The sequence below is a fragment of the Apteryx rowi genome, unplaced genomic scaffold, assembly GCF_003343035.1.
Source record: "Apteryx rowi isolate R43461 unplaced genomic scaffold, aptRow1 scaffold_466, whole genome shotgun sequence".
NCBI classification, from domain to species: domain Eukaryota; kingdom Metazoa; phylum Chordata; class Aves; order Apterygiformes; family Apterygidae; genus Apteryx; species Apteryx rowi.
The window spans coordinates 691023-706595 of NW_020450723.1; the positions used below are offsets into that span (position 1 = coordinate 691023).

The 15573-nt window shown below is 34.6% G+C and overlaps 1 protein-coding gene across 1 annotated transcript in view; it reads right to left on the bottom strand.

Moving 5' to 3' along the window:
• Positions 1 to 350: 350 nt before the first annotated feature.
• The window catches only part of CEP126 (centrosomal protein 126), a 34273-nt gene continuing 19050 nt past the window's right edge, over positions 351 to 15573 (bottom strand). The window contains exons 5-10 of the mRNA XM_026077893.1: positions 9272 to 11393; positions 6411 to 6535; positions 6035 to 6122; positions 5323 to 5532; positions 1424 to 1488; positions 351 to 362 (exon numbers count right to left, since the gene is read on the bottom strand). Of these exons, the coding sequence (XP_025933678.1) occupies positions 351 to 362; positions 1424 to 1488; positions 5323 to 5532; positions 6035 to 6122; positions 6411 to 6535; positions 9272 to 11393 (2622 nt within the window). The remainder of the gene's footprint in view (positions 363 to 1423; positions 1489 to 5322; positions 5533 to 6034; positions 6123 to 6410; positions 6536 to 9271; positions 11394 to 15573) is intronic.

Consider the following 15573-nt stretch of genomic DNA (forward strand, 5'->3'; position numbering starts at 1 on the left):
TAGACACCTGTTTAAATGCTTAAGTATATACTTGTAGGGAGAGAAGGKTTTTAAATGTCCATCAGAGAACTGGTAGCTCCAGAAACTGGACAGCCTGAGTAATGTCTAGTGTTTATTTCTTACTCATGCAACAAAAATCTTGTAGATGAAGAATTAGGGGGAAAAAGCTTTCTCACAGACCAGCCATCCAAGAAGTCTGACTAGAAGAACCCAGGAAAATGTAATGGTGGCAGGTACAGCTATAAATCCTTTTTTTAAAGTAGGATAGGCTATGAAGAAAGCCACACAGAAACCCACAGGCTCAAAAATGCTTTAATAATACATAGTTAGACCCAATAAAGGTAACTATGCTACACTAATTGCTGAAAGATACAAAATTTACAAATTATTTGGCCATAAAGAATTAAATTTTCAAGACAGGAGGCAGAAGAGAGCAAGCTGAGGTCCCAAGTCACACACAATACTACAGCTCATAGGAACAGAGCTAACGGATGTGCTCTGTGTTCTTTTCACACTCCCACTTCAAAACAGACAATCATTTGGAATTCAGGAGCTTGGATACTTTCTGGGTTTTTTCCATCTCAAACGCAGGAAGTGGCAAAAGCCTTCTGAATAATGAGTATTTTCTCTAACATTTTGGGTAGCAATTTAACCAAGAAAGAACTATGTGAAGTATATGGTAATTTATCTTTACTTTTTCCTAGGGGTGTGTGTGTGTGCATATATATATGTATGTATATATATAGTATTGGAAGAGACTGATAATGAAGAATTGTAAACACTAACTTCTGAATTATAAATTGATAATTTGAATTATAAATTTTGTGGGTTTTTTAAATTTTTTTKGGGGGGAGGAGAGCACCCATCTGCCTTTTCTATCCTCTATACTCCAGGTATCCTGATACTTTTGTTTCAAAGTGACAGAATCCAGAATATATGAAACATAAAATACAAACAGTTAGAGAAGAAAGGTAATACCTATTACTTATAGAACATAGCATATCTGCAGGTCAAAATGAGAATTCATTGCATTACCAATTACTTTATGTACTATCATGCATCATTCCCCTCCTTCCTTTCTTTAGGAGGAAAATAATTATGAGCTCTGTGTAGTTCAAATGACCCTGCTGAATTACTGCTCTTTGAAGGTTCTTAGAACTTACTGGGCTTTTCAGGTGTCTTCAGATTCCAAGGGGAACCGAAGCCAAACAATGAGACAGTCTATTATAAACTGTCAAAACCTGATCACAATGTTATAAAGTTTGTTAGTAGATTCTTTTTTACATGAATGGAAATCTGAAAATCTGGAAAGCCATTTAAACAGACTAATGTCAATAATTTCAATTATATTTTTATTATAAAATAATCCATAAGGTCAGCTAATAGAAACTAAAGCTGAGCACAGTTAAGTTAAAATTCTTACCAAAGGGGCGATTATCTGTAAAACACTTGAAGTAGATAAGTTTCTGGTAATGGCTTCTTGTACATCTAAAAATATCATAAAATTATACCATTACTATTATTTAAACCAAATACTAGAAAAGAAGTACGATTTGCAGTCAAACATTCATCACAAAAATTCCTGAAGACTGTGGAAAGGTAGTTTAATAGCACTGTTCATTTTTTTCCCCCCCCACATACAGCTGTTGAAATATATACCATAACTGTATTTTTAAAATTTGCAAGTGGATATTATTATCTGAACAAAACATATAGTATCTGTAAAGAGATCTAAAGGTAGAGAAAAGAATTCCAGGTACTCAGAGCTGGCAACAAAAATTCCAGACTTAGATTGCTTACTGACTAACCATTACTCATTTAAAAATTACTACTATGAAGGTTTTAGCCAATGAATTTAGTACTATGTAAAAGCAAAACCAAAAAAGGGGGTCAAAAAGATCACAGTTTATCAAAACTGGGCCTCTCTGTCAAGAACAATTTTAGCCCTGTAAGCCCACCCAGAAAGTTGTCACCTTTTCAGAAATGGAACTTGATACAATAAAACATCACATCCAAAGTGGATTGCTTCCACATGTTCTATAGATCTAGATATCACTGAAAACTAATGTCACTTGGATGAATGCTTCAACCTAACGTGCAGAATTGTAACTTTATAGCTTATAAAGGAGAACTGCTAATCAGAGTTGGCAAAACTGGCTCCTGAAAGGTCTTCTCTTCCTTGTTGCAGCCAAGAAAGGCCTGAAGGCAGTAAGGGGTTCTACCAGCTACTGTAACAGCCAGTAAGTCTGGATGAGATAGAACAAAGGAGGCACAATAGCCTTCTATTTAATTCTCTTTCCACACTGCAGGTAGCTAAGATAAAAGGGGAATTGATGCAATGTTGTGTGATGAACTTCATGTATAATTTGTAGCAGTATGGAAAGTTAGTACATAGCATGTCTTGTAAGTCTACCTGTAAAATTTCACAGCTGCCTATTACCAATTTTAATTCCAAAATAATTAAGCAAGCTAAGTAAATGTCTAAATTTACATATGCRTATTACTTTATTTTTTTGCAATTACATCATTTGCAATCAGTTATCTTCTATAATTCTATCATTGTTTAATATTCCTTACATATTTTTCTTATAGTTCTCACATCGTTTCCCATTCACACTTTGCAAACTTCAGCTTTACTGCTTCCAGTTCCTTTGCTGTTTTTACCTTTGCCTCTCTTTTTTTTTGGCCCTTCTCTGTTATTTATGCAGCAATTTCTTTTCCATTTTCTTGTATTTCTCTCTTAATATCTCCTGTCTAACCTGAGCACATCATACTAAAACTCCTCACCTGCAAAAGAAGGAATTCTTTACTTCTATTTGCCTGGAAGCAATAAGCATGAGTTACAGGGTAATGAAATTCTGAACCACTGTTTGACAGGAGTGAGAACTGTTGCTGCAGAGAGTTTCCAAGTGGTTGCAAAGTTCTTTTATCCTGCTGTTTCAGTCTACGGGAAATTGAAGCCTTTTTCCCCATTTGATGTAGGAACATATGGATAGTGTGCAGGAGCTTAATGGCATAAAACAAGCCTCGGTTTAGTTTAAATCCAGTCAATAGGAACTATTTGAAAGTGTGAGGGCGGAAGAGAACTTGGGTAAAGTGACCACGAAATGATACAGTTGACAATTTTTAGGGAAAGAAGTGGCATAGCAAAATAAAGCCAATGGACTTCAAGAAAACAGACTCTAATAAATGCAAATAATCGGTATGTAAGATTTCACAGGAAACAAATCCAACGAAAAAGGAAAATTCAGGAGCGTTAGCATTTCCATAAACAGTATACATGGCAAGCAGAAGTTAGGCCAATGATATGAAAAGCCAGGAAGTCCAGTAAAGAAACCCACAAGGGCTAAATCACAAGCTCCCCATTGATTTCAAATACAGGATGGAGCACTAAAAATGCAGAAACTATGTCAAACTACTGACAATTTGTATGAATGACCTGTGTGACCATATAGGTCAAAGCAAATACTAAACACTAGATACAGTAGCAAAAGACTCAAAAAGTCATTCCACACACGTTAGCTGAAATAAGAAGACCAATGAAAATGTTGGCTCACTACTCATTGGAGAGGAAAATTATGAAGAGAAGAACAAGTACAGACTTTTTCCACATTCTTCACCAAAATGTCAACTGTGATCAGGCAGCTCATATAATTATCACCAGTATAAAGCAGGTAAGAAATCACAGAATCACAGAATAGTTTGGGTTAGAAGGGACCGCTGGAGATCATCAGCCTGGCATAAAGAGAGAACAGGTTAGGGAACACCCAAGTAAGTTAGACATTTTTAAAATATTTAAGCAAATGATATTCACATAAACATTCAGAGTTGGCTGTAGCAAGCTCAGAACTGTACTCATCATCTTTAAGAATTCGTCGAGAAGAGGTACATTCTAAAAGACTAGAAAAGAGAAAATGAAAAGCCACTCACTATAAATTAAAAAAAAAAAAAAAAAAAAAAACTGGGGGATACCAACCAGTCACTTCAACTGAATTTGCAAAAAGTACTGGAACATATAATCAAACAATTTAAAAGTACCTAGATTCTAAGAAGATAAATAATGGTCAAGAACTGGGTTTGCAAAGAACAAACTCTATAAAAATCATTCTAATTTTCTKCTAGGACATGTTAAAAAGTTTTGGTAAGCCTTTTGCTACTGTCTTACATTCTTGTGAGAAATCTAGGAAGGCTTAATGCAGATCCATGCCAAGAAATCTTTTCTTTTGGACAGTCGAATGGGCTTTCGAACACTTTTGATGTTCACTCATTAACATGAATGGAATGTTATTCACAAACAGTGTGAAAAGAAACCTGATCCACAGTCATGGGCTGTATGGAATGAAATTTCCATCCATATCCTCATGGACTTGAGGTTTTTCAAACCTGGCCCAAAAGAAACTTGTAGAAATGTGTGCAAAAATGATGGGATAGAGCATTAAAATAGTATCTATCGGTGGTTCATTGTCACACTGCAAGTAGAATCTTCCTGCACTCTGCCTGTGTCTGGCATCATTCAGTATTTACATTAATAATGTGGATGACAGAATAGAAGATAAGTTTATTAAATCTGCAGACACTACCAAGCTTGAATGGGCTGCAAATCTGTTTGAAATTACAGTTCCGAAGCTTTTGCGACTGTACGAAAGAGGAAAGATATTGTGATGTATAAACAGGAGAATAAGACAACTGAAGTGCTGTGTCCAGTTCTGGGCATGATACCTTAAGAAAGAAATAAGTCAACTGGGGAGAGTCCAGAGAATAACAATAATACTATCAGAGGTCAATAAGACAATCAGAGGTCTAAAATTACCAATGGGGAAAAGTTGAAATAAAAGGGAAAATATTATAGCCTTCAAATGCATAATTGACAAGTGCAAAAGGATGTTCTTTAAGTCCACTGTAATGAGGACAAAAATAATTGTTATGTCAAAATTTAGGATGGATAAACATTGAAACAGATTCCTAAGTGAGGCTGGAATCTTTATCTCTGTACACTTTAAAAAACAATTTTGACAGACATCTGTCAGAAACAACAGCTACAGTTGGGCTGATCTAGTTTCTGAAGGTGTCCTCCAGGCATACTTTTCAATGATTTTTTACTGAGGCGAAGTTGTGATTATTTTTAATGAAATTCCATTGACAATAAGAAGGGTTTCATGATTTTGGTCTACTGTTGCCTACATTTACTAAAGAATAAAATGCAATGAGATGAAAAAATTTCTATCCACAGAATTCATGTTTTTAATCCAAGCTAACCAATGAGAACAAAATACAAAGTTACTTAATCACTTGATGTAGAATCCTATTTATTATCAAACTTACTTTGTAGCCTTTGATTGAGGTGATCAAGAGACTGGAAAATCTTCTGTTCTTCTATTGAAAGCGCACTCATGCCTAGACATTGAGCCTTGTTAAGAAGCAAGGGTTGTTTGGCTGGTTGCACGCTTTCCATAGCTGCCAGGATTTCATCTTCTGCACATGATGTACCCGCTAGTCTTTCTGCCATAAGAAACTGAACAGTGCTCTCTGAAACTGAAGAGATTACAGGAGTAACTTTTTGAATGAAAAGAGCTCACAACATTTAAATATACTGCTTGCTTTCATGACTATATGTCTGCAAAACACACAAAATTCACATTAAAAGAACAGAGAGGTGGCAAAGTCAAGAAGCACCATACGTAAGAAAATGGCATAATTAAGATCACTTGTGCATCTTACAATGGGGTGACACCACAGCAAATCCTAGCAGCCTTACAAATATATGATAGTAACCAAAACATGTCCATATTGCTATAATATAGTTAAATACAAAGAGAAAAGGATTGAAATTTGACTATATTTCATAATACTTTTAGAAAGCCATCAATATCATGATGCACAGTGCTATATCACACACTTCTATGAAAAAAATAGGTCTACTCAACAAACTACGCTTTCTTAGAATCATTGATGCCAAAAAACACAAGAGATGTTACAGAGCAGATATATTAGGTCACTATTTTATCTATAACAAAGAACTGAAGTGTTACTATACCTTCATCAGATTCATAGGTGTTATTCATATTCTGTACTGGCTCAAATGCAGATTGAACAGGACTCAGCTGGACAGAATATACTGAATTCTATTAAAATATTATAGGAATATTTTAAATGTAATTTAAGATAACTGTAATACTTTTTGAACATTTTTATTATTTCATATTACTAAATGTAGTATTTTCAAGTGTAAAAATATGAGCATATACTAATATACTGTTYGTGTTCTAGCTGGTTTTATTATCTTCATTTGCAATGACTGAAAGCTGACTAAGCATCAAAATTCTGTGACATAAAACAAATCTTTGATATTCCTGAAACTCTTTCCATTTTGGGGATTAATAATCTTTGTTTTCATAGTATCTAATATTTACCTGTGTATAATGAGTGGGCTTCTGTCTTTTAGAGGCTACAATTTGTCTTCTTCGTTCCAATAAAGCTCTGTGTTTATTTTCACAGCTGTCAAAAACCTGTTTGTGTCTTGTAACAGGAACAATACCTTAAATCAGATGCAGACAAAAATAAGCCAAAAGTGTCTAAACACATGATAAAGATACTGGTAACAAAACTACTCATAATGGGTAAATTCTTCTGTCCAAATTTAGATGTTTACCTTGTATTTGTTTACTTGTGATCTGAGTATACTTTCTTATAGTTAAAGGAGAGAAACAGGCACTTCTAAGGCATATTTCATTTCATTTAATCTTGGTGTGGGACTATCAAGTCCGTATGATTAGTTTATATGTGGACATTTATAAGCAGGTAAGGTGAAACCCCACTTTGAATACTAGATAATCAAGATGGTTTATATAAAGTAAGATGCACCATGGTCTTAGAAAATAAGAGGGGAAATTATAGTCAGTCTTTTAGTGAATTTTAGCATTTGCAGAAGAAGAAAATAATTCATTCATCCGAGAAGCAGATTTGAAACTAGTCATCAGGCTGCCACCATCAATACTAACACGGTTCACATTTGCTTTAGCAGGTTGCTATTTAGTTGTATATGAATTATTGTAATGTGACTCACCATGCTGAATATCACCTGAAAAGGAAAGGAAAAGTGATCATGTTATATTGAATATGGAGGAGCATTTAAAAAGAAGAACCCCCTTGCTGCATTAGTAATCACACAGTGTTTTTCTGAAAAAATAAAATCTGAAGTTAATCTATTGATATGCACCAACATTTAATTTAAGTAGTATGCAAGACCTGCCTATGCCTATCTGTGCCTATGAAAAGACTTCTTTGGGAAGTTTAAGACAAAAATTTGGCAAGTAATAGTATCTTTAAGGGCATGAGATACTGAGCAGTCTACCCCTGTTTAACTCGGAGCATGTGAAGTAGTCCCACGTTTGTCACAGGCTAAATGTTAAACACATTTTTAAAGCATTTTACTGGCACCAAAGAACTTAAAATAATTTTAGTATCCAGCTACATAGAATAACACATGGCAGCCAGAAAATACATCACTGAAGCCTGGAACCCCATGAAAGGAAGATCCTCGGGTACAACAATTTTATTTATTAATCTTGTTCCAACATATTCTTCTTTTAGCATACATTTGGCCACACATTGCAATAGGTCACGTTTTTTACAGTTTCCTCACAAACCTTATTGAACCCTGTAATATTGCTACAACAGATAATTCACTCAAGAAGAACAACGCAGTATTCAGTCTTTCTTAGCAACCACTTCAGGACAAAGACTGTGATGCTGTCTGTGCATGTACAGGCAATAGAACAAATAATAGCAAGTCATTAAGAGTTATCTAGAGTATTTAACATAAGGAAGACTTACAAAACGCAACATACCTAAGCAGATACTGAAAAAGAGCCACTCAAATTATAAGATGAGGTTAATCAGCTCTTCCTCTAGAAGACTACCTAACACTGGAAATGTAGCTTTTCAAGTTGCAGCGAAGACAGTATGCGCAGTGTGCACATGCCCAAGTTTGGACCACTAAACTTCCTGTTTAACTGATTTGATGTCCAAATGAGRACATAAACAGGCAAGTATCTCTGCTGGAGGCACCAGGCATGGTAGCACAAGGCTTCTCCTTAATTTATTTCTATGTAAAATCAAATAAGTTAGCTTAAATAACACACAGCTTAAGTTCGTCTTTTTTATTTTGAACTGGAATGGACGAGCAGATTGAATTTCATATTTCTTCCACCTCCTTTAGGCCAAGAATATTCAAATACCTCTGTTTGTTTTAAACAGAACTGTTCCAAAATACCCGATAGTTAGGGCTATGTATCTACTGTAGCTAAAACTAGAAATCCACTTTTTAAGTTATGGAAATGATTCATCTTGCTAGAAAGTATCTTTAAGTTGCATGACTGATCCTCAGGATGATCACAGTATGTTCAGAAGTATGGGATGCTGCTCATACATGAAGCAGGGTTTGCAGTTTCAGGAGCTCTGCCTCCAGCTGCAGCCTCCAGTAGGAAGCAAACCAGCAGACAACTCTTGTAGTATAAATTACAAGCAAAAGGATGCCATCACTGCCTGAAGGCAAAGATGTAGCTAGGCAGCAGAGGAGAAATAAGGCAAATCAAAAAGTTTGAAACATAGTTTGAAATGTAAAAAAACAGGAGGAGATTAAGGTTTATTCTGAGCTTTCTGAGGGATCTCTTCTTTATCTTGCCAACAACTCTGCACCATAAGTTCCCAAGATCATTTTTAACAAAATGCAGTATTGGTCCTAAATTTCTTTAAATTATTTAAAAATCAGACACATTCTACAGTAAAGCAACATTTGTCTTGTAGGGACTTCTTTCATTATTAAATTTAAATCTACAATTTTTTTGATCATTAACTGTATTAATGAGACTAAATCCTAACAATTTTAGACATTTACAGTGTCAGAATTTTAAAAACAGATTCGATCTACATTTCTTCCACTCGCAGGTGGCAGTGATTGTCAGACAGCAAGCTACAACTCCCAGTCACCTTGTAAAACTTGCTCATATAAACTTATTCTCTTCCTCTTATATCATTATTGAACCACCTGCCACATCTGCTCATTATTTAAGAACATAATCTCAGGGAAAATACCTCAAAAATGGGAATCTATGTTTGACAGGCCTCTGGGACCAATAGAATATAAATGATAATGACAAATTAAATGTTGTTCATACTGGCTGCATTGTGATGAACAGATAGCTAAATGTTTTAACTGAAAACAATTCTGAACATCCCCCCACCCCAAACCCAGAAACATAACAATTCTTACCAGTAGCACACACTTTCTGAGCTATGGCATTATGCACCCCTTGCCATGAGGTACTTGTTTTTTCATCCGTTGGGATATGACCTAGATGTAATCCATTTTCTGCATTAACCAGTCTTCTTTTAGTGCAGGTTACTACTGAACAGTCTTGACAGGCACTTGCCTGAACACTATTTACAGAACAAATATTTTCTGTCAAAGGTTTGTATCTGGACTGGCTACAGCAAGGTGTAGGTAACATCACAGTGGCCAAGGCAGAAGTATGAGTAAAACTCTTACTATTTTCTGTAATGTTTCTATTTAAAACCTGATCTTCTAACAAAGCATGACTTTCATTTAAATAGTTGTTGTTGGTATTGGTAGTTTGAAGATTTGAAGAATGCAGTGGTTGACACCCAGGGCTGGCTACATTTTCGCCAGTTCTGTTTCCTGGCATAGGTGTAGATGGTGGGTGAGGTGCTAAAATTTTCTTTTGAGCTTTTAGAATTTTGTTGGCTTCAGTAGCAGACTGGGGACGGATTATAGTGCCTATTCTACTAGGCATAAAACTTGACTGGGCTCTTGGTCGTCTAGTTATTTTTGCCTTATTTTTGTGTTGATTACCTTCATGAATTTTAGAATTGCTAATACTTACTGGGGAGTTAATTTCTTCACCTTTTGATACCATCCAAGCTTGTTTAGCAAAACAGGATCCAGTAGACATGAAAGCATTCAGAGATATACATGCTTTGTCTGATTCTCCAGCACTAACACTTGTTTTTGGTATCTGAGAATATTCCTGATGATTTTTTGTGCGCACGGAATKTGAAGTGTGAGCAGCAATACTTAAATTAGTCTTAGGAGCATTACTTGTAGTTTGAACACATTGCAGCTGTGCAGAAAATATTTCACTGGTGTTCTCTTCATTACATTTTTCTTTATTTTCTATTATTACCTGGTGAGTTTGATCAAACCATCTTAGGTTTCTTTTGTTTTTTTCATTTTCTGCGTTCTTCTTTTTTATTTTTGCCAGGTCCAAACTGTCCCTGACAGAAGACACAGGTTGAGTTCCAAAACGGATCCTGCGGTTCATATCTAAGGCTTTGAAATGACTATGTTCATATTTAGATTCTTTCTTTAAGATACTTTTGAATAACTCTGCTTCTTTTCTCTCATGAATATTGTTTTTCAGGTTTTCATGCCATGCAGGAGTGTCATAATTGAACTCTGTATCAGACATTAGGGACATAGTTTCAGTCAAATTTCCCTTTTCTTCTTTATTCTTTGCTTGCTTAACGCTGCACAGAATGGAAGCATTTTGTATGTCTTGAAACACAGATGGATTAATGTTATCAATAAACTTCATATTTTCTTCTTTTGTTTCTGTCATTTTGCCTAAAATATATTTTAAAAAAACTGTACTGATGTTTTCGTCCTTTTGTGAAATATTAGCTGAGCAAGAAGTGCTGGGAACGTCAGTAGAACACCTCTGATTAGGAAATAAGATTACAGATGTTGCAATAGGTTGATAGGAGGTTTGTACAGCTACGTTTCTTCTCTGTGGGGTCATTTCAGAACTCTGATCTTGTATCAAATCCTGAACTTTTTCCCCTGAAATGGCCCAGGCTTTGCTAGGTTTGAATACAGGATTACCAGTGGATAATGTGCTTCCCATTTCAGATGATAGATTGTTTTTTTCTTCTTTTATATTTTTCAGAAAAGTAAATGGATTATTTATAGGGCTTTCTTGCTTATGAGAGGTAGAGACCTCCATAGGTTTTTGTTCAGACCTGCAAGAAACAGGTGATTCCTCTTCTGAATTGTTTATATGTTCAGCAGGAGTTAGAACACTACATTTAGCTGAAGGGTCATGAATAGGTAAGTTGTTCTGGTTGTTTTGGGAATCCACATTTCTCAGACAATTATTTAGATGCATATTTTTAGAAGAAGTATTTTCAGTTGTATAAAGTAAATCACTATTTCTAGTCTGTGATTTTTCTGGATTATACAAGGCACAGTCACACTGTGTAGTCAAAGATGATTCACTCAGTGTTGCGTAATTTCCATTTTGTTCTCCAGCTTCCAGACTGTCGAGGCTTGACAGGCTTTCAGAACTGGCTACTTTCTTGACTTCTTGATGAAAATTCTGAAATACAGACATAAAACAAGACTGTTAAATTTATCACAAATTCTTCACTGAGTAGTTTTTCATTAATGAGAGCTTAGGCTAAAATAGAATCAATATTGCACCTTGTGTTTTTAAGGCATTGGGTCATAGCAACATGAGTGTTTTTATCAACTCAAATGATATCTGTGTACAACTGAAAAAAAAAAGTGGAACAAATTCTGAGGAACRTGCTGTATTGTTCAACAAAATTATTCCTAAATCTTGTATTAATTCTACAATATCACAAAGGAACAAGATTTGGGGAGTCTGAAGAGGACTGCTGTTTCTGAGTTGCTCTGTGACACAGGATGGTTCTTGTGCTCTAACACAAAAGGGAGTTTACAAAATGAAGGAGAATCTATGAAAACACAAGTTTGATATTGGATCTGCCCCAAACTGGAATTTTTCTATAGTACTAGACTAAATATGTTTATCTGAATAAAAAGTGGCACAAGTGATTAGGATTTACACCATGTCATGGCAAACATGGAAAATCTCTCTTAGCTGTCATAATTATAATACCTCGCTCTTTTTTATTGTTCAAGAAGAAGAAAATACTGTCTGATCTATAAAGCTAGATCAAATCTAAAGGTGCACAAGAGTTCCATCCACTTCCTCAGCTTCTTTGTGCAACGTGAATACAATGATGATTACGAAGGTCAGGCACTGTCTGAAGCAATAGTGTGATGTCTTTAAGTGTGTACCTATTATGCAGACATTTTCATTACTAATACTGCACCACCCAAACACTGAAATGTTTGACATGGTTGAAAAATACATACTTTTTAAAATGCAAGATTTGAAAATACAGATAAAACATCAGGGAAAACTTGCTTTCTCTCTCTCTCCCTCTCTGCTGTTAAGTTCACTTCCACATGACAGAGCGGCTAAGTGATTTTAGAATGAATGTTGGAGAATATTCTGGTGAAAAAAATAAGAGAAGCTACATTGGGTATATAAAGCAACTGTGATTTTTTTTTTTTTTTGACTAGTCACTTTAAATGGGTAAAGTTTCATGTAGCAAGATCTGTTAAGCCAGGTAAGTGATTATATATCCTTTGGCAATTACAACAATAGAATTAAATTTTTGAAAACTTACTAAAGAAGGCAAAAAATTAATAAGAGCATGTTTTCATAGTAAAATTCATTCTAACAACATTGTTATACCATAATATTGCATAGTTTATAGCTGTACAAATATTTAAAATTGCAGAATAAAATGCTTACTGAGTCCTGAAAGACTTTTTATGATTAAATTAAATCTTATCTTGCACTAAATGTTCAGATATTGGTACAGACTTCTATTATAGTTATGATCTGAGATAAAGAAACCAAATACAAGAACAAAGAACCAAGTGTAGGCAAAGATCCCTTTAGGGAACATTTTCAAACGAAGGCTACACAAACTGGTGTCTTTCTAATAGAAAAGAATAAATAATGCTTTGTTAGTTATTTATTAACCTTTATATTTAGCTAAATTATGTTGTTAACCTCAGCTTGAACCTGACCAAAGAAGGAAAAGGAATATGCTTGGAGTTTTCTACATCAGGCCAAATTTAAGAACCAACTCTGAAATTATCAGTTGGGAAAAAACAGTAACAAGAAGTCATGAGCATTAAGTCTTATTTCTTCTCTAAACTGGAAATTGTACTTGCTTAACTAAGTATGTGTTTCTAAAATGACTGAGTTAAATAGAGGAAACATTTTTCTAAAGACTATTACATTGATTTAAAAACTGTTCTAGAGCAGGTTAGTTTGAACTGGTAAATCTGAAGGATGCAAGGAAAGCTGCAACTTTTAAAAACAAAAGCAGTTCTACCTAGTTTTGCTTCAGGTTGAAAATAGACTTGGTCCTTCATTACATATAATTTAGCTCTTTTTATAAAATAAAACCTCATGGGGAGTAAATATTTCAGCTGATGCAACCTCCAGAAAATAAGTTAGGAACTAAGATAAAGAAAGAAGGATTATTGATTTATACCAATTATTATTAATTAATACTCTGTTTAACCCTCTAAAGAAGCTGTGAAGGTCTAGGATTACTACAGAAAAGCTTCTTTATTTCCTGGAAGCTGTGTCTACCTGCACACCTACCAACACCACTGTTTGTTCTAGGCTAACTCCTAGGTGCTGACTCTTAGGATCCCTATTCCAGATGCCAGCGTCTCCCACAGACTAACCAAGGCATTAAGCCCCAGAAGCTGAATGCATAATGGTAATTATTAAATCATTAAATATTGCAGCCTTGAGCATCACAACGTATAAGTCACTTTTTTGTGTCTAGTCTGTTAATAAGTACATTTTCTTAAAGCAGGTACCATCTACTCTGCAAATTTAAGAGATGGGGTTATAAAAAATAGAATGGGACTGCATAATTGAAAACTCTCATAAGGCAAAAACATGGAGGAAAATTAAGCATGCATATGCAATATTAATCCTGGAGCTCCTTAACTTTCAAATAATAAATAATCATTTCAATGTTATCTGTAAAATGCAATGATATAATTTAATTAGCAAATTCATAGTTATTTACCAATCTCTTGTTAGATTCAATGCCATTTTGGTTATTTCAAAAAGGAAGAAGAGAGATCAGGTAAAAAAAAAAATTATCCATTTATATTTCCTTGGAATTTGCAGATTGTAGGAGAAAGGCAAGGTAATGATGTTTTAAAAAATATTTTGTAAATAAATCTATTTCCAGACAATAATTCAGAGACAGAAATCAAAGGGGAATAATTCTCAGAGATTTCTTTCCAATTTAAGGCAGAGAAATAATCCTCTCTCTCAGCAATGGTTAAGATCTTAATAGGGAGACTTAAAGTTCTGAAATGATCCTTTTTGGAAAATCTTTCCAATAAAGTCTGATTTATGGAGAAAGAATAATTGATGAAGGAAAGTATTTTTTCATCTTCTAGAAAACTCAGAATCTGCTTTCTTGGATTATTCTGATTCAGATTTTGATGTAAAATACACAAATAAGACAAAGGTTTTATAAAAGCATCAGGGTTTACAGATTTGAATGAACTTAAGCTGTGGCATCAAAAAATAATTTATTAATATTATTTGACCAGCACACACCTCCTAGAAGTCTCACAGCCACACAGAGTGTTAATATAATCTTTAAAAAAAATCATTAGTTCAGATGAGGGATTATCCTACCAGATCTCTCTGATTTACTAAAAAATTAGTACATATTTTTGCTTTCTAAAAAGCATGAATATTTCTTTTAACAATGTAAATACATCACAAAGGTAGCACAGTTTTTCAAATGATGCCACTCTCTCTTGTGCACTACAGAGCAGCAACAAAGGCAGAAAGTACTTGACTGATTTACATGAGAAAATCTTAAAAGTCAGTTAGAAGTACTTTTTAAATATTATATATATTTATACCTCGTTAGAAATAAGGTTATCTAGTGAGACAGTTTCATGCAATGGCCAACATTCTCTGCATGTTTCATTAATCTAATTACATATTTTGCAAAAATTTAGTGACTGTTACCTGTTTTACAAAATTCATTTTTTTAAAATCAGATATTTTTCAAGACATGCATTCCTCTTAAGAACTTTACAAAACATATGTTATAGGAACATGTACAAGATTTCTACCTGTACCTTCCCTAATATAGCCTATTGAATTTAAAAGCTGGTATTTTTTTTCTTGCTACTGTTTGACACAGCACAAGGTCTTTCAGTATCCTGACTCGCAGTTGTTCTCTGCTTATTCCTGTCCTCTGAATCCTGGGTGGCTGGTTTAATGCTCTGTCTCCCAAATGACGAGCCATACCTCCTTAGGAAGAGATGCCAATATTAGGCATGAACTGCACAGCAAAGCTCAAACTACTAAGTCCTACAGAAGTGCTGCTGGGGATTTATAAGAATTAATATAGCACAAAACTGAAAGAAGTTGATCGGAAGAGCTGTTCTCTGGCCACCAGTAGCCTAACCGGACAGAAGAGGGTCATTTTGAAGAAAAAAAAAAAAAAAAAGTAGTTAAATTCTATTTTGCTTTCAACTTCACATAAAGAGGTTTATTTCTTTAAAAGATAACACGTAACTCTGCTGTCTTGGGAGGGGCAGAATAACTCAGGATAATGATACTTCAATCTTGATTTTCCGACTTTCCATTGAGACGCTAGTATAAACTCTTTCTGACAATA